We start from the raw sequence: 20,241 nt of genomic DNA on the forward strand, positions 1-20,241 counted from the left end.
AAGTTACATAAGTTATACATAAAACATTCAGAATAGTGCCTGGTCCTTAATAAGTATCAAATAAGGGTCTGCCATTACTGCTATTATTTAAATTGAGACTTAATTCAAAACTGGCAAGTGGCCTCAATTTTGCCTTCCAGCTATGCTTCTGACTCCACCCCCCGATCCCTCGCCCTGGCCGCGCTGGACTGCCCCATTTCCAGTCTCGTTTGTACAGTTCCTGGAGCCTAATGCCCCTCTCCCAATGCCCTATCTGACCCTACGCCTCCCCATCCAAAGTCCCCAAAGGCAACATCTGCTGTTTCACAACAGTCCTGGTCCAGTGGCCTGAATTTAATACTCCCTCCTCTGGCCTGTGATTTTTTTTTTTTTTTAATCTCTATTACAGGCTTTCATTTTAGCTAATGTAACACCTGGCTATATTCATGTCTCTCTCCTTGTTAAACTGAATGCAGCAGTTAAGCTACAGAGCCAGACTGCCAGGGTCTCCATCTTGCTCTGCTGCTTACTCTGTGACCTTGGGCAAGGCACCTAATTTCTCAATGTCTCAGTTTTCACATCTATAAATTAAGGCTCATAAGGGTTTCTACACCTCATAGGGCTGCTGTACGAACTTTAGAAGTTAATACAGGGAAAGCCCTTAGAACAGTGCCCGGTGCATCTAAAAATGCAAAGGCATTTTAAATCTTACCGTTCCATCGTGGTTCCCTCCTCGTCACTTCCTACCATGCGTCCAGCATGGTGCCTTATATGTGGGAAATACTCAAGAAAACGCCCACTGAACTCAAGTGAGCTTGTCCTGGCAAAATCCTGGCTGTTCCTGGCGAACAGTTACCTAACTCAATAATTTGGAATAATGAATTATGTATTTGCCTATGCAAATGAGGCAGCAGAGGGGTCACACAGCCCGGCGTCCCAGAAAATGCGGCCCCGGACCTCAGGTACTTACCACACCTTCCATCTTCTTCCACAGTTCTTCCAGTTGGGCCATGGGCTGACACCACCAATCACTGCATTTTCTGTATCGGTTGCCTTGAAACCAAAACTGTCTCAGCCACTCGAACTCAACCTGTGGGCCATAAAGAGAAGGCAGTTGTTACAATGCCTTCATGAGGGACAATCAAGGACAACACTGTCACCCGATTCTCCTCCAGTAGCTTAACTGCCACAGGGTGAGAAAAGCTCAGCCTAACTGGTTTCCAGTAGAACTTGGGGAGTCTCCAGAGCATTTCTGTAAAGCCAAGAGAAAAGCGGTCGTAAGGGGCTCCTGGGAGGCTCAGTCAGTTAAGCGGCGGACTTCAGCTCAGGTCATGATCTCATGGTTCGTGAGTTTGGGTCCCGCATCGGGGTAAGCTCGAGCCCCGGGTGAGCCCCATTTCTCTCTCTCCCACCCCTCCCCGCCCCTCGTGGGATTCTGTCTCTCTCTCTCTCTCTCTCTCTCTCTCTCTCTCTCCTGCCCCTGGTTCACTTGCACCCTCTACCTCTCTAAATAAATACATACATACATACATACATGCATACATACATTTTACAAAAAGGCAAGCCAAAACACAAATACTGAGATCCTGAAGTATACAGCAGCCTGCGCAATGTGGGACAGGGAAGATAGAACCAAAATATATCTTTATTAAACATCTTTATTAAAGACTGATATTTAGAGCAAAACAGACATGTACTATGAGACAGCCAATTTCAAGATTTCTTAGATTTAAAATAAATACAGAATTTACCATGGGCCAGGAGGAGCTGGTGAGAGTCCTAGCCCTTATAACTAAACAATGCAAAGTTAATTATGGGACATCCATTAAACCTACAGCCATTCAAATTGTTACTTTTCAAGTCAGGGCACATGTCAATAGGTAGAAAGAACAGTGAAGGCATTAACAATTGCTTTTCCTTCCTATGAACCTATATGGTTATTATTATGGCTATTATTTGCCTCCTTAGCATTCCTCCTTCTATTCTAGCAAAACCTCACTATTCACTTGGTAACCGACCCCCTTCCCCAGTCTCAGTCCACGTGGTCTGGGTAGATCTCCAGCTCCAACACCAGGGATGCAGTGTGTGGCCCAAGTGTCAGCCAATTAGCCCCCCCATACTTCTCTAGTCACAGAACTGGGTATGGAGACAATCACGGTATGTTCAATCACAGTTAAGTCTAGGTCCCATGAGAAGATTCAGGAAAAGCATTCTATATCCATGTCACCACCAAATGGGAAAAATGGAGACAACCCAGTAGGAAGCAACTGCAAGATAAAAAGATAAAAACCAGGTGCTGGTGATACCACCTGGCTCTTGATCAAGCTATTCCTGAAGTCTTTTATTTATTTATTTATTTATTTATTTATTTATTTATTAAACCTATTTACATTTTCTTTAAGGCTTATTTATTATTTTTGAGAAAGAAAGAGACGGAGAGAGAGAGAGAGAGAGAGAGAGAGAGTGCAAGCAGGGGAGGGGCAGAGAGAGGGGGAGACACAGAATCAGAAGCAGATTCCAGGCTCTAAGCTGTCAGCACAGAGCGCAACGCAGGGCTCGAACTCACAAACTGCGAGATCGTGACCTAAGCTGAAGTCGGATGCCTAACCAACTGAGCCACCCAGGAGTCCCAGAAGCCTTTTATACTTAAGCCAATTCAGGTTGAGTTTTTTTTTGTCCCTTGCAAATGAAATAACCCCAATGTAGGCAGAGGAGAGGCTGAGTAAAGCTTTGGAAGGGTAAGAAATTGTTTTCTATCCACTTTCCAAATCTTCTAAAACTCATCTTCACCTTGAAAAATCAAATTTTACAGGGGCACCTGGGTGGCTCAGTCGGTTGGGCGTCCGACTTCGGCTCAGGTCATGATCTCGCGGTCTGTGAGTTCGAGCCCTGCGTCGGGCTCTGTGCTCAGAGCCTGGAGCCTGTTTCGGATTCTGTGTCTCCCTCTCTCTTGGCCCCTCCCCCGTTCATGCTCTGTCTCTCTCTGTCTCAAAAATAAATAAACGTTAACAAAAAATTTTTTTAATCAAATTTTACTGTCAACGTACAACTCTATTCATCCCCACAACTCTTCTGACCTCTGCCCTCTAAAGAAATGTTGAGCTTTCACATTAGAGGTTAATGTTGGGTCGTCTGACTTTTGCTACGGTAATCGTGTTCCCTAGACAGTCCAACTAGTACAACCTTTACCTGTTACCACAAAGAATTTCTGTATTTATCCATATTGAACTTTCGCGAGGCAAACAAAAGCAACTTGTGAAGATTTACCAATGGTGAAAATGGCTCAAATAACTAACCTGAGAACACCCAGTCATATGAAAGGGTTTCAGTTTACATTAACTAAATGTTTGTTTGATATGTAGAACTGATTTCAGTTAAAGCTGTTTAAACAGAAAAAAAAAAAAAAGGAATGTGGACAATATTAAGACAATAGCTGCCGAAACTTATGTGTGGTATTTAGAGACAGTTGGTAACAGCAGTAAGCCACACTGCTTTGAGAGGAGAGCGAACACAGGGTAGTTCAACTTCTCTGAAGATGCAGGTTTCACATTACTCACTACAAGAAGAGTTCTATTTAATAGATTTTGTGTGAAATTGGTTCCCATTATGGGAACAGCCTATTAGCAAAGCATCACGCCCTATGTCAGGGCAAGCTGCAAAGATTTGAAAAGGTTTTCTTATCTGGGGGCTGGTTATTTTCATTGGTGAAGACAAAACTCATAAGCCCTGGCAATCGTGGTATCCCAAGAAATAAAAATAAAACAGATCAGCATATGTAATTAGTTTATTCAACCTATTGGGGGTACACTAGGGTCTAGATTTCAGTAAATTAAAGCCGCAGAAGGAAGGAGAGGGGCATACCTGGAGACTCTGCTATGAGACAAGAATGCAAAGGAGGACCCCATCCATTTTAATAAATCAGGACTTCAGCTTCCTCCTTAGATGCCCAGCTATCAGTTGAAGCAGACGGTGCCATGGTTAAGAATAAGGAACCGGGGCGCCTGGGTGGCTCAGTTGGTTAAGTGTCCAACTCTTGATTCGAGCTCAGGTCATGATCTCATGGTTTGTTTGAGCCCTGCGTCGGGCTCTGCGCTGACAGCGTGGGGCCTGCTTGGGATTCTCTCTCTTTCCCTCTCTCTCTGCCTCTACTCTGCTCACTCTCTCTCTCTCTCTCTCTCTCTCAAAAAATATTACATAAATAAACTTTTTAAAAATTAAAAAAAAAAAAAAAGAATAAGGGCCCTGGAGCCAGTTCAAACTTGGGCTCCAGTACCAAATGGCTATGTCACCTGTAAAATAAAGATAATCACATAATAACCACATAGATTTAGAGTGAGGACTAGTGAGTTAATAATGAACGGGCTACTATATGCCAGGCACTTACCAGATGCTAAGAAAGCAAACTGCACAAGGCCTACAACTTATTGTCCCCAAGGATCTCACAACGTGATAAAATTTTCTCAGCAAGAAAAGTTTTAACATCCATGTCAATTCATGGCCACCCCCCTTCCAGAGAGGCCAGTCAGTAAAGTTCAACGCTGAGCACTTACTCCCGGCAGAGTTTTATTCATGAGTTGAAGTACTTCCCATGAGATACAATCTTTCTGGGCATCAAATCCACTGGCGTGTATTTTATTCGGCTCCATAACCTGACTTTTTCATTTCAATGTTGTGGGCAAAAAAAAAAAACATTACAGGATTTTAAACAAATGTCACCCTCGCCATTTCCCCCACTGCCAACAGACGTCGTTGGCTGCTTCCTTAAAATTAATTAAGGAAGCATACAATACTTCCAGCCATTTGATTCAGAGTTTGAGGTACAAAGACAAACAAACAAACAAGAAAAAGTTATTTTTATTTTTTTCTCCCTCAACTGCGGGGTTAAGAAAAGAAAGCCGCAGGGTGGATACCCCACGAAAGCTGAAGCGTCAGGACTCGGAACAGAATGGAAGCCTTATCGCTTCCGGGGTTGAAAAAACAATCAAAGGTCAACCGTAGTGACCGACCGATAAAGTTCTAAGCATGAAAGGAGTAGGGTCTTCATCCCTTCTCCAGGGTGCACCCAGGGGTCCCTCCCTCCCCACCCCCCCGCTCCCCCCGCCGGCACCGGGAAGCTCAGAACTATCAGAGCAGAACCTAGAGACAAACCCTGAGGAGGGTAATGGCTGCCTTGGGGCCACGAACACTCCACGGGTGATGCAGATCCCCAGAGATGGGAGCGTCAAGGAGACAACACATAGCAACTCTTTTGAGGTTCTCTCAGAGCTCACGATGCTTAGACACCAAACTCCCACCTTCTGGACAGGCCCTTCAAGGAAATTCACAATTATTCAATCTTTTGAGCAGCTACAATACAAAGATGAGCAATTAGCCGAGGCCTACCGACAACCTAGAGGCCTTGCAGGTTCCTGAAGGGCCTTCTCAATCATCAGTGAAAAATGAAAACATGGTCACAATAGTGTCCGTCTCACAACAGGGACTGCTGGGACAACTGTCTTTCATCACCCTCTTAACTAATCTGTACCTGGAACGGTCTCAGAGAAGATCAGTCAAGAAAAACTTTTCCCCTAAAAATGTCTAGGAAAGGTCTGAAGGGGAAGAAGAAACAGAATCCACCCACCTACCTGAAACCTCAGGCATTCAACAGCAAAGTTCAAAATCGTGATTTATGAGACGCTACCTCACCACTCATTGTAAACGCCTCCATCACTTCTACAGGTACGCAACTGTCATCTACTTTTCTCTGCCAAGTCAGTGGGGGGCTCTTGATTTGGTCCCAGCTCAGCTCACGCAGGTCCCTCAGGGGATGCGTGAACATGCCCGCCGGGGTTAATGTCTCACCACAACACCTGAAATAAGTTATTTCACTGAGCAAGATGTTAGATGAGGGAGAGATGCTAATGTCCAATCTACTAAGAGCTACCCCATGAAGGCTCTTTCCAGGAACTCTGAGGAAGATGCAGGTCTGACCAGACCAAACCATTTTTTTTTTAATGTTTATTTATTTTTGAGAGAGAGACCGAGAGAGCATGCGCAGAGAGAGAGAGGGACACACAGAATGCGAAGCAGGCTCCAGGCTCCGAGCTGTCAGCACAGAGCCCGACGCGGGGCTTGAACTCACGAACCTTGAGATCATGACCTGAGCTGAAATCGGACGCTTAACCAACTGAGCCACCCAGGTGCCCCAGACCAAACCATTTTTAAGAGGCAAAACAGCATAATAACATGCAGGAGGATTCTGCTTATCAGTGAACAAAAACCTTTGCTAAGCATCTTTAATTAGGAAAGAAAATACCTTCTAAAGGTACTCAGGTCTATTCCCCACAGTTCCCAAATTGCTTAGTTAGAAACCATCTAAAGGAAACAAGCCACATCTACACCCACAGAGCCTGAAGGCCTGCAACACATAAAACCCAGGGCTTCATCCTGTAATTGGTGCAGCAAAGGCACATGGCCTTTAAGATAGAGGAAATCGAACAATAAAGAACCCAGGGGGAGCGATCATGGACCATGTATGATGCTATTGTTTCACAACAGGACACGGAAGAAAGTGATCATGTCAGTGCTCGATCCCAGGCCAGCGCGTAGGGCCAAAAAACAGTATATGATAACGTGCTTTGGCATATGGAATTCATATGAAGGAGGTGGCCTTGAAGAATCAAAGACTGGGGGGCTGGGCAAGGTGAGCACACACCATATTTAGATTCATGATCTCTCTCTGCCTTCGATTTCTAGACTAGCTTCAAGGGGCTAAGGCTTCTGATACACGTCTATCCCACTTCGCTAAAGTACACAGTGTCAAAAGCAGCCAGTCACTTGCTGAAGCTACTGGGCTCAGATGACAATATTCTACTGTTAGATAAACAGTGTGATTTTACAGATTTCCCCCACCCGTTGATGATAACAAAACATCTCGGCCAGTCACGGAAGACCAAAATGGCAGGGGGGGCGGGAGGCGCAGGGAATAACTCATGTTGAGTGTTGAAAAGAGCACCCATTCGGCTGGCCTGAATCCTGACATTGCAAGGTTTGTAGAGAAGGAAAAAATCAGAATTTCTTTACTACAGACCAGAATTTCTTTACTGCAAATATGGAGGAAGACATAACTTTGCTCCCAAGTCTAATTCAGTGAGGTCACCGGGCCCATAAAACGCTTATCTTTCTTGAGGTTCTAGCTATCAGCAGTGTCTCTACTTAAGGACAGATAGGAGAGAAAATGGGGCACTTATCAGGTACAGGGAAGGGAAGAAAGTCAGTCCTGAGTGCAGCTTATTAGCATTAGAAGTGGTTATTCTTTCCTTGAAAGGAAGAATTTCTTTGCCTTTTGTTCCAGAGATTGTGGCAATGTTTCACAAGGTATGGGGCAATTTGCAAGATCTTAAATATCTCTTTAAAGACACTGTATGACCTCGTGGGAGCAGACATGGTTTCTCCTCTGCTCCAAAGCCCTCAGTGGCTCCCTACTTCCCTCTGAGTAAACAGAAAAGTGGTTGTCCTCACGGGGAGCTCCAAGGACTGATACAATCTGCTATTCCCCAGGCCCCTAGAACCACCTCTGTGACCTCATGTCCTCGAACTCACAGCCTTGCTCCTGCCATTTGAACTAGACTGTCCCTTACCTAGTCTGGAAACACCAGGCATTTTCCTACCTCACAGTCTTTGTGGCAGTTTGTCCCTCCACCCGAAATACTGTTCCCCAGATATCTACGTGGCTTCCTCCTCATCTCTTTCAAGTCCCTGCTCACAGCACATCTTCTGAGGGGGGATGTTTTCTAGTTATCTCAAGAACCTACTATATGATGAGCAGGTGTATTAAGTTTATTATCTGTCCTCTCCCTGGCCTAGGATGCCTAGTTTACTCTCGTAAACTACCGTAAACTTTACATCCTAAAGCACACAGAAGAGTGCCAGGCACGCAATCAGTAGTAATTACTTGCTGGAAGGATGAAAGAGAACATTTTTGTGTTCCAAATTCTCCGCCGATCCTTCCAATCCGGACAAAGAGAGAGTCTCGGGTTGGTGATAACCTTCAACAATTCTCCATGACCCGGGAACCTCTTTTTTCCTTTTAAAGTTTTTTTTTTTGTTTTGAGATCTAATTTGCCCGCCACAAAATTCATCCATTTTCAACGTCGAATTCAATGACTGTTAGAAAACACAGGAGTTGTAGGCTGCTCTCCCTGCTTCCCATGAATAATGGAGACTTCAGGCTCAGAGCCTTCTCCCGGCGAGAGAATCTGCTGGAAGGTAGTAACACTGCTCTGTTTACACTGGCGAGGTCTCTCTGGTTCCTTTTTCTTTTGGCTAGTGATACTGGCTCGCTTCTTAAAGTGGTAATACAAAGCTTCCTTTGCAAAGAAAATTTATTTACATAAAAATGAGCCGAGTTTTTAAGAGTATTAAGTAGACAACAATACGCACGGTCCAAAGATAAAGCAAAAAGCTGAGAGGGTGTTCCTGAGAGCAGCACAGGTGGTGAAACATTGGCTGGTGGGATCCAGAGCTGCTGGTCTCACAGACTGCAGACCCACACCTCATTCTGTAAACAAAAAGCGAGGTACGGACACTTGCTCCTGGGGTCCGCCCACCCTTCCCTTTGGTCCTTGCAGAAAGACCATTCTTCATGGGTCTTGTGCTTCTGTGCGCCTTGTGAGCAAGATACTGACTTCCCTCTATCTCAGCAAGAATGGCTGGTATAGAGAACAGCCTTGGAAGAGATAGCTCGTCTCCAGAACAACGGGCAGGGATGCTAACAGACTTGGAGGATAAAGACGGTGTCTTGTTTGGAACAAATGTCAGCCATGCTTACTGCCTATTATAAGAGATTCGGGTTCCCTTTGTTCTTCTCCTATAACCCAACCCTTGCAGGTGCGTTATGTTACCGGGCCTGCTCTGTGCTGCCCCGTGGAAAGAGAGGCTTGCCCAACTGGCACAAAACCGCTGATACTCTGGCTGCTGCTATCGTTGTTAAGTAATAAACTATTCTTTATCACTCACTGAGGAATTTCAGGTCTTATACCCATATGAAATTACGGCAGATCAACTTGTTAGCTGGCAGGCAGCTTCCCGGGTTCCTGAAAGTCCTCACCTCATTGTGGATTTCCTCTCCTTGTTTCAGAACCGAGGGCTCAAGGGATTTCAAGGAAACGTCACCACCGTCTGCCCCGTCACGGACATTCTGCAGAGCCACCTGGCAGCGCTGTAAGATATAATCCAAGGTTCCGGCGGAGCACTGCAGAGACAGAACCAGCAATCAAGATGAGGAGCAAAATCCCAGTTCACCATTGACTCGTCCTAGGGGTATCCACATTTGTCCCTTGTCCATTATGTTCACCTGTTGCCCCCACGGCTCAGCCCCTATTCAACTTAAGAAACACTAGAGTGGCCGGCTCACTGGGCTCTGTGTTGCCAGCTTGGCCTCACTTGGGCCACTCTTCTGGCTGGTTTTCTTTCATTATATGGGCCTTATATCTCAAAACAGTGGGCCCCCTAAGGCTAAAGCCATGTGTGTGTATACACACACACACACACTTTTATTGTATATTTCTTTTTTTTTTTCATTTTTTTAACGTTTATTTATTTTTGAGAGAGAGACAGAGAAAGCGCGAGCAGGGGAGGGGCAGGGAGAGAGGGAGACACAGAACTGGAAGCAGGCTCCAGGCTCTGAGCTGTCAGCACTCGAGCTCACGAAATCATGACCTGAGCTAAAGTTCGAATGCTTAACTGACTCAGCCACCCAGGAGCCCCTTATTATATATTTCTTTCTACGCATATTGCAGCATCTAGAACCAAGTACTAAATATAAAAGAAACTTAGTGAGTAGTTATTGGACGAATCACCAATTAACCAAGACGTCAAAGACACTGACTTCATTGTAAGTGCCCTGGACCTCACAAAATGGGAAAGAAAAGTAACCGGCCTGATCAGTTCAGCGGTCCACAAAATGGAACGGTAACGGCACACACAAAAAAGTGAAGTTATAAGCACAGGGCAAAGACTCATTTTCCTTCTCTGCAAAAACCATAGAGTTCACGGCTGCAAGTCCTTGGTAGAACAGGTTCTTCTAATCATGGAGAACACACGGCTCATGCCCTCAAGGCTTGTTCAAAGGCCTCACTTGGCAGCTTGGTGTGGGCAGGGGCAGATAGCTAGTTCGTCCCTCTCTGTGTCTGTGGGAGAAAAGCAGAGGTCAAATGGACAAACTCCTCCTCTGAATGACGTATGTCAGAAAAAAAGAGGATGCGGACGGTGGCAACGTGATTTCCTAGAATGATAAAGGGCTACAAATGTCCTTTAGACCCGGTGAGGAAAAGGTATCACGCAAGTGTTTTTATTTGAATACGTATAACTCAAACAGATGTCTTAGAACCTTCTAGTGCCCTGGTATAAAAATCAGTTGGGCGGCTACCGCCATTTTATGCAATGTGTCACGTATAAGCCTGGGAAAAACAAAGTTACGGTGACAAAAACAGAAGCCTGACTAATACGTATTTTAATATGAAGACTTCAAAGTGCCGGGAGCACATCGGCAGGCAGCTCCAATTTGCTACCTAGAAAAAACAAAAAGGGGCGCTGAGTCACCACTCACTTTTGTCCCTGAGCCACTCCTACAACCTCTTATTAAAAGACATTCTGTCTATAAACATGTTGTATTCACACCTTTACTTTCCCAAGTATCAAGTGACCTACATGAGAGGTTACAATGCATTTATCCCGACAAAAGACTGGAAACAACCTGCATTTCCCATCAAAAGGGGACCCGTTAAATAAACTATGGTGGAGCCACATGGGGGACTTTTTTTTTTCCCTGGGTGGACAGAGTTTTATCTGTTGTAAAGAGCCCACAATGAAGCTTATTTTTTTTGGCAGAGGTTGGGGGAACAATTTTATTGAGACATTATTCACATGTCATAGAAGTCACACATTTGAAAGCATACAATTTATCGTTTTTAGTATATTCACAGTTAGGCAACCGTTTTGTTTTGTTTCTAATTTTTTTTTTTAACGTTGATTTATTTTGAGAGAGAGAGAGAGAGAGACAGAGTGCGAGCAGGGGAGGGGCAGAGAGAGAGGGAGACACAGAATCCGAAGCAGGCTCCAGGCTCCGGGCTGTCAGCACAGAGCCCTACGCGGGGCTCGAACTCAGGAACTGTGAGATGGTGACCTGAGCCGAAGTCGGACATGTAACCGACAGAGCCACACAGGCTCCCCTAGGTGACCATTGTCACAACTAATTTTAGAATATTTTTGTCATCTCCCCAAAACACACTCTGCACCCCTGTACAAACTCTGTGTCTTCTCCTCCCCTTTCTACCAACCTTTTTTTTAGCAGCTATTATGAATCAAGCTGCCAAGAACATTCATGTTTCCTTTTTTTTAGCAGCTATTATGAATCAAGCTGCCAAGAACATTCATGTAGAAGTTTTCATTTCTCTTGGGTATGGAACTGCTGGGTCATATGGTATTGAAAATTCTGAGGAAGCGTCACCGTGTTGTCCAAAGTGGCTGAACCATTTTATATTCCCTCCGGTAGCGCGTGAGGGTTCCCATGTCTGCACATCTTCCCCAGGACTTGTTACTGTGATTTTAATCATCGCCATTCTAGTGGGTGTGAAGTGATATCTCACTGGGGTTTTCATTTGCATCTTCCTGATGACTAATGATGTTCAACATCTTTTCATGTGTTTATTGGCCGTTTGTAGACCTGCTTTGCAGACACGTCTATTCACATCCTTTGTCATTTAAAAATATTGGATTATGTATCTCTTTAATTAATGGTTGTAAGCGTTATTCATATATTCTAGACACGAATACCTCGTGAGACAAGTCATGTGAAACTACTTTCTCACATTCTGCAGTTTCTCTTTCCACTTTCTTGATGGAACCTTTTGGAGTATCAAAGTTTTTAACTTTGATGAGGTCCAATGTATCTATTTTTTGTTTGGTTGTTTGTTCTTGTGGTGTCATATCGGAAAAAAATCGTCTACTCCGAGACTTATATATTGATAAGCAGTTATCACCAAGGCTTACTAAAACCAAAGTGCAGAATAGTATATAGAGTAGGCTACCATTTGTATAAAAAATATCAACACATATTTGCTTGTATATGTATTAGGCATCACAGAAAGAAAACTAAGAATCTGATAACACTGGGTTGAAGTGTTATCTCTCTGGGGAGAAGGAGCTGGTTGGCTTTAGGAGGAAGACAGAGACTTGAAACTATTTATTCTTAGGTCCTTTTTAGGTTTTGATCCATTTGAGTAACTACCTATTCAAAATATAATGATATATAAAATTGAAACTTAAAAAAAAAAAAGATATTCGGGAGAATGGAGTTCTTCTGTTCCAACTGGAAGAAAACTAAAATCAGATAAAGGTCAAGAGCCATCAGACATAATCTAGTCACATGTAACCAAAAAACTAAATAGATTTCTTCCCTGATTAACTAAAACGAATTTCAGAATATCGCTTCCTTAAGACAGTCTGTTTCCTACATATTTTGAATTGGCAGAAAATTGCAAATCATTTTGTTTGGCACAGGTGAAACAAGAAAGAAGACATTTATAAAGTAAGTGAGGGCTATAATGCTGCATGGATTTCCCCCTCTTCTATCGAGGGAAACAGCAATGTAACTTTCATGTCAGAAAAAAAGTCTTTTCCCTCTTTTATTACTGAAAACAATAATATATCATGAAATAAGAATTTCTAAGTAAGATAAAAACATGATCCTGTCATCTTTCCCTATTTTTATTATTTTCATTGCACGTGAGTCTTTGTCCACACAGTTGTGACCAGTCAGTACACAACAGTGTATATTCTGTTTTTCTCTGTATGTAAGTATTCAAAACTACCATTTTCAATGATTGCTCATTGAGCTGATAATTTAATTAAGGAGTCATGTACTACAAAGGCACCGAAGTTCTGCCCAACTTTTCACTACTCTTAATCACTCTAAACATCTTTGTATGTATATAGATACAAACATATATACACATATAAATATATACACATACATACAAATACACATACACATACATACATACATATACATATATACTTCTTTTGAATGGTTTCCTAGGTTTGAGTCAAAAGAAAATAGTGTTATGAGATCAAAAATATGAGTATTTTTATGGTAGTTGAACACATCCCCACATAGTTCACCAAAAAGTATGCCGATTAGAAAAACTTCCAGAACTATATGAATGTATGTTTCACTGTAACTTTACCAGCATTGATCATCAGCAGTTCTGACTTTCCACGGAAATAAAAAATCACCTTAAATGATGAGTTTATAAATAAAATGTTAATTGAAACACAGCCACACTCCTTTGATTCCATATAGTTTCTGGCTTCTCTGGAGTTACAATGGCAGAGCTGAGCACTTGCCCCAAGATCTTACGGCCCATGGGCCACGGTTTGCTGACCTGATCTATACCTCAGAAAGCAAGATAGTCACATCGTTCACATCGGATGTGTCTAATTAGTAAAAAAAATATATCTTGTGGCTTGAACTGAAGTGCAGAGATTATAAAAGGCCTAGATTTGAGATACTGGTTTTCTCCCAATAGCATTACCATATATCCCCACCTCCCTATTTAAAAGTTAATTAACGCTCGCGATGTTGCCTAAAAATGAGAAGATACAAATACAGCTGTGACTAAGCAGAAAATGCTAAACCTCAGGATATTCTGAAAGCACTGCTACTCTAATAAAATTGGTCTGCCTGGAAAAAAAGGAAATAAGGCTACAGGGGGACTGTTCAAACCATACTCTGGCAGGCCCCTTTTGGAGGTCTGTGTAGGTACGGACTTTTTTTATGGCAGGAGGTGGAGGAGGAGAGTTTTAGTCCCTTACTTGCATTTGCCTGCTGGACCGCTCCACGGGGCAGCTCCAACCCAGCCTGTTCAAAACCGAATGCACTATCGTCTTCCCCTAATGTCTTCAACTGCCATTTCTACTAATGGTAATGGCATCCCTAAATCACCCAGGCTTGAGAGTTGGCCAAGAGCCTGGCACACGGAAAGCATCGAATAAAGAGTTAATTCGTTCATTCTCGCATTCATTCTTATGTCCCTCCCTCCACTCAGACAGTCCTGCCATCGTCGCAACTTCCTGAGAGAACTTACTTTTAGGTCTCTAAGATAAGCACCTGTGTGTCTTTTTGTTTGGTATCTGTCTCCCCGACTCACATGCAAGTTCAACAAAGGTAGTGGCCAGGGTTGTCATGCTGATGATTCCATCTCTCAAGCCTGGAATGCTGCTGAATGCACAACAGGCACCCAAGTATGTACATATGTGTGTATGTATGTATGTATGTATGTATGTTTTTAATGTTTATTTTTTAATGTTTATTTATTTTTGAGACAGAGAGAGACAGAGCATGAGCGGGGGAGGGGCAGGGAGAGGGGAAGACACAGCACAGAGCCCGACGCAGGGCTCGAACTCACGAGCTGCGAGACCATGACCTGAGCCGAAGTCGGAGGCTCAACTCAGGTGCCCCTTGGCACTCAAATATTTAGATGAGTGAATAGAAGAGAGGAGAAAGGGACATGAGGAAGGCAGGAAAGAATGTCTGATGGGCTGGCTGGCATCTTGATTGAGTAGACACTCGTGCCCGCTCTGTCCCATAGCAACGTGGCCAGTTCACGAGAAAAGCTATGGACTTAACAAAAGACGTGCCACTGCCTTGCAGACTCAGTCTCAGGACTGAAAAGGTCTTGTGCTTGTGTTTCCCTGCTACTTTGTTGTATCCCTTCTGCCCAACTTCGCACCCTGATGCCCCTGTGGTATGATGAAAAGTCAACCTACAAAGCAAAAGCATAGGTAACAAGTTTGGATACGAGGTCAACTTGTCGTCCTTCTCATGATTATTCGCCTGCTCTATGGAACCCTTCTTAACTGATCACTTAGTACCCCAGGGTGACTATTCAGAGTTTTTCCTCACCTCTTAGGTTACCATTCTGAACTGGTCTAATCAGCTGACCATCAGCCACTGCAAGTGGTGGCAGAATTGAGCAATAAAGTCTGGGTTAGGAACACAACTGGGGAGCTCAGAAATTCCTTGGCACACTGTAACTTTCTCCTTAATTTACATTCACATGCCCAGAAGCCTGACCAAAAAGTTAAGGGAAATGTAAATTCCCAGCCATCAGAGCCAGTCACAGCTAACACATGCACAAGCACACAAATCCACCCCATTTCCTGCTGGCCATCTCCTGTCCTTGACCTTGACAGATACAAACCCCTTAGAAAATCTCTAACTAGGAACACCTGCCGATGATGTTTTACCTTCTCCAAGAAACATAACCCCAAAGAAGCAAAATACACTTATCCCGTGCTGTGAGTACACTTTTTTTAAAAACTGTATCCAACACAACCCAAAGCTGAAAAAGCAAGTAAATAAAGGCTCAAGTCAAGTTCGATGGAAGCAATTTTCCTATCAAATACTCTTCCAAAACTCTATGTGAAATTGCTCATTCCAACCACTACTGTCACATCCAATTAAGTTTGAAACACATTTTTATTTACACTTACCTCTGCCACTCGGTGGGTGGAACTAAATCGAGGTGGTAAACCAGCCAAAACGCAGTGTTGGTGGGTGGCATTGAGATCATCTGTAGGAAAAATACCAAAAATTAAAAAAAATAAAACCACACACACACACGCACACGTACACACACATTTATTAGTCACTATAATAAACCATTCAACAAAAATACAACGTAAACAGTAAATCCGTTATTCAACAACAACAACAGCCAGGGAATTAACACCTACTTTGAATTCTTTAAACCATTAGCTATAACTGGGATGACTTTGTATGTGCGTAAGTATTACGGATAGACATCAAAACCATGACATGCCCAAGAGTAAAAGGGGATGTTAATTATTCGAGGACAACAAGTATAAACCAGGACGGTCTTTAGCAAACAGTACATATGGCTACCCTATTTATGTGTGGTCTTATGATGCCCTCTCACCACTAAGTTTACTATTTATGAACTTTCTCTTTCTCATGATACATTCTATCCATGCCTTTAGATAATAAGCCAATTTTTTTTTTTACATTATTTGGGGTGGAACAGCTTTCATCTGAAAATCTGCCTCTTTCTCTCCCCAATCAAAATATCAATTTTGCCCTAACAATTTTCCAGGCAAAAAACCAACCAACTCAGCAGTTGCAAAGTTTTGGCACTCCGAACAGAATTCAAGCCTATGGATTCACAACCCAAGAATGGAGTAGGTGGTGAATTCATCAGTTGAAAAATAAGCTTAAAACCACATGCAGTGGAAGAAAACCAATGGCCAAGTTGCTGCATATTCTAAGAAATGATGCCACAAGTCAGGCAAAAAATCTCTATCACCTCTGCTTAGGACATCACTCCCTCTATTACAAAGAAGAGAACTGAACAGTACTATTCCCCAGCAGTGTATGATTTCCCAGATGGGCAACAGAGGCTTCTTACCAAGATACCAAGACCCACAATGATTTATACTAAAAGACAAAGACCACCACACCCCTTATGTGTCAGGAAAATTAACTTCTAAACAAAATAACGGAAATGTGAAATGTCAACTGAAGGGCTCCTGCTTCTGAACATTCTGGAAGAACAGTGAGAAGGTCTGCCTTCCTACCTGAAGCAACTATTAAAGGGACCAAAACTAGGAAACAAAGGTTTCTGACACTGGAAAACAGAGAAAGATATAATCCCCAGGATAGAAAAATAAAATAGGTGAGCCCTAAAATTGCCCTAGCTTACAACCCGGAACGGTTTCGAAACCAGAATAGAGAGTGGGGAGTCAGACAGAACCCAGAGTTTTCAGTTTTCCTTCTTGCTGAGTTGCGAGGACAGAAACTGGAGCTTAGGAAGCCCAAGGCAACGAGGATATGTACAACAGAACACTGGAATAGAAGAATCTGCACGGACAGAAAACAAGCGGACATCGGCGGAAGGGTTCCTTCAAATCTCTGGCTGAGCACTGACAAGGGCGTGTGTGAATGAAAACTTCCCAAGGACAGAAGAAGAAGCACCAGCAAACAATAGGTTGAACAAATGTCAGAGCTCACACAGGGCTGGGGAGGTTTTGTGTTCTCAGCAGCTAGAATGGCTCCTGCTATGTGAGAGAATGGATAGAGTCCTTGGAAAAGCATCACCTTAGTAGTAGGGCTATATTAGTGCTGTGTCAAAGATCCACTTGACAGCTTAAAAGCAAGCCTCCAAATGATTCAAGTTATTCCAAATAATTTAATTAGTCACTAGAGCAAAGTCCAATGCTATTGAAAAGAATTTAACAAAATCAGACACCAAACAAAATTCACAATATCCGGCATCCATTCAAAAAGTAACAGAGAAGAGGGGTGCCTGGCTAGCTTAGTTGGCAGAGCATGCGATTCTCAATCTCAGGGTTGTAAGTCCAAGCCCCACGTTGGGTGTAGAGATGACTTAAAAGTAAAACCCGGGGCGCCTGGGTGGCGCAGTCGGTTAAGCGTCCGACTTCAGCCAGGTCACGATCTCGCGGTCCGTGAGTTCGAGCCCCGCGTCAGGCTCTGGGCTGATGGCTCAGAGCCTGGAGCCTGTTTCAGATTCTGTGTCTCCCTCTCTCTCTCTGCCCCTCCCCGTTCATGCTCTGTCTCTCTCTGTCCCAAAAATAAATAAACGTTAAAAAAAAAATTAAAAAAAAAAAAAAAAGTAAAACCCTATAAAAACAAAAAAGTAGGAGAGGAGAAATGAAAGACATACATGACACATAGGTACATATAAGATATATAGGCATATATAGGTATATATAAGAAATACTCATATATTTCTTTTCTTTCACATATGTATCTTTCATATATATAAATAAATGAAATGAAGCTATAAAGACGAAAAATGTAGTCTTTGGAATTAAAAAAAAAATACACTGAATTAGATTAACAGCACTTCTGGCACTGCAAAAAAAAAAAAAAAAAATCAGTGACCTAGAATACACAGAAATAGAAACCATCCAAAACTGAAGCATAGAGAGGAAAAAGACTACAGGTAACTGAAAAGGCATCAATGACCTGGGATACTATTTATCAGTTTAACGTAAATGTAATTGGATTCTCAGAAGGGGGAGAATGATAGAAAAAAATATTTATCTGAAGAAATGATGGCCAAAGAGAAAAATCAGAACAAAGAACAAGGGCAACAAACAGAAAACATTAACAAATAAGGTAACTATTAAATCAATTATATTAGGGTCGCCTGGGTGGCTCAGTTGATTAAGTGTCCAACTTCAGCTTAGGTCATCATCTCATGGTTCATGGGTTTGAGCCCTGCATTGGGCTTTGTGCTGACAGCTCAGACCCTAGAGCCTGCTTCAGATTCTGTCTCCCTCTCCTTCTGCCCCTCCTCGCTTGTGCTCTCTCTCAAAAATATATAAACATTAAAAAATAAATAAATTATATCAATAATAATTCTCAATGTCAATGGAGTAAGTACACCAATTAAAAGACAGAGATTATCAGAGTGTGGACAACTATACGTTGTCCACAGGAAATTCACTTAAGTATAAAGACACATACAGATTAAAAGTAAAGGGATGGAGAAAAAAATATTCTATGTTAACACTAATCAAAACAAAGCTGGAGTACCTATATGAATTTCAGACAGAGTAGACGTCAAAACAAGGAAATTATCAGGAATAAGAGGGCATTACATAAAGGAGTCAATCCTCCGGGAAGATACAACAATCCTTAATGTGTATTTGCCTTATAAGACAGAGTCAAATTATGTGAAGTAAATCTAATAGAATAGAAAGGAGAAATAGACAAATCCACTATTACAGTTGGAGACTTTAACACTCCCTATCAGACACAGAAAGATCCATTAGGCATAGAATCAGTAAGGACATAGGTGAACTCAAGAATACCATCAATCAACTGGATGTAACTGACATCTACAGACTACCTCATCCAACAAGAGCTGAATACACATTCTTCTCAAGCTCATATGGAACATTCACCAAGAGAGATCACATTCTGGACACAACACATACACACACACACACACACACACACACCAAAATTTAAAAGAATAGAAATCATACAATATCTGCTCTCAGACCATAAGAATTAAACTAGAAATCAGTACCATAAAGACAGCTGGAAAATCCTGAAATACTTAAGAGATTAAGCAGCATACTTCTACTTACATGGCCAAAGAAGAAATCTCAAGAGAAATTTTAAAGTATTTTTAACTAAATGAAAATGAAAATACAACATCAAAATTTGTGGGATACAACAAAAGCACTTCAAAGAGGAAAATTTAATGCACTGAATGCATATATTACAAAGGAAAGATCCAAACTCAGTAATAAAAGCTTCAACCTTGGGAATTTAGAAAATGGATAGCAAATTAAATCTCAAATAAAAAGAAAAAAATAATTAGAATAGAAATCAAGGAAATCAAAAACAGAATTGACGGAGAAAGTCAATGAAACAAAGCTGGTTCTCTGAAAAGATCAATAAAATCAATAAGCCTCGGTCCAGACTAAGAACAAAAGAGGAAAAACACAAATTATTAATACCAGAAACAAGAAAGGGAACATCACTACAGATCATATGGACATTAAAAGGCTAATAAAGTTATACTATGTATAGCTCTATGCCCACAAATTTGATAAGAGAGATGAAACGGACCAATTCCTTTGAAAGACTAAATCTTCCAAAACTCACATAAGAAAAAGACAATCTGAATAGGCCTATTTGTACTAAAGAATGAATCAAAATTACTAACCTTCCCAAACAGAAAGCTCCAAGCCTAGATGGGTTCACTGGTGAATTCTACCAACCATTTAAGGAAGAAACTATGCCTATTCTTTACAGACTCTTCCAGAAGAAAAAAGTGGAAGACTTCCTAATTCATGCTATGAGACCAGCGAAACCCTAATACCAAAAGCAGACAGATATTACAAGAAAAGAAAACTACAAATTAATATTCTCAAGAACATGGATGCAAAAATCCTCAAAAAATACAGTATTAGAAAATAGAATCCAACAATGTATATTTTATATACTTTTATATACATCATATACACTTATATGCCACAACCAACTGATATGTATCCACATATGCAAGGCTGGCTCAATATTTGAAAATCAATATTTTGTCTCCTGTTTATCCATCTGTTTTCGTTTACAAGGGCTACTCCAAAGAACAAATCAAAGCACACCTGATGCAGGGTACAAAATATTACTACGAGTAGGGTAATAAAATAACCAAAGTCACAACAACA

General features: G+C 42.1%; 1 protein-coding gene across 2 annotated transcripts in view; it reads right to left on the reverse strand.

Annotated features, from left to right (window-relative positions):
* Positions 1-20,241, reverse strand: part of FTO (FTO alpha-ketoglutarate dependent dioxygenase) — a 392,115-nt gene that overhangs the window by 200,343 nt on the left and 171,531 nt on the right. For both annotated transcript variants that reach the window (XM_030299609.1, XM_030299613.2), the window contains exons 5-7: positions 15,514-15,593; positions 9,068-9,211; positions 950-1,069 (exon numbers count right to left, since the gene is read on the reverse strand). In XM_030299609.1, the coding sequence (XP_030155469.1) occupies positions 950-1,069; positions 9,068-9,211; positions 15,514-15,593 (344 nt within the window). The remainder of the gene's footprint in view (positions 1-949; positions 1,070-9,067; positions 9,212-15,513; positions 15,594-20,241) is intronic.

This window comes from Lynx canadensis, chromosome E2 (genome assembly GCF_007474595.2).
Source record: "Lynx canadensis isolate LIC74 chromosome E2, mLynCan4.pri.v2, whole genome shotgun sequence".
Taxonomy (NCBI): domain Eukaryota; kingdom Metazoa; phylum Chordata; class Mammalia; order Carnivora; family Felidae; genus Lynx; species Lynx canadensis.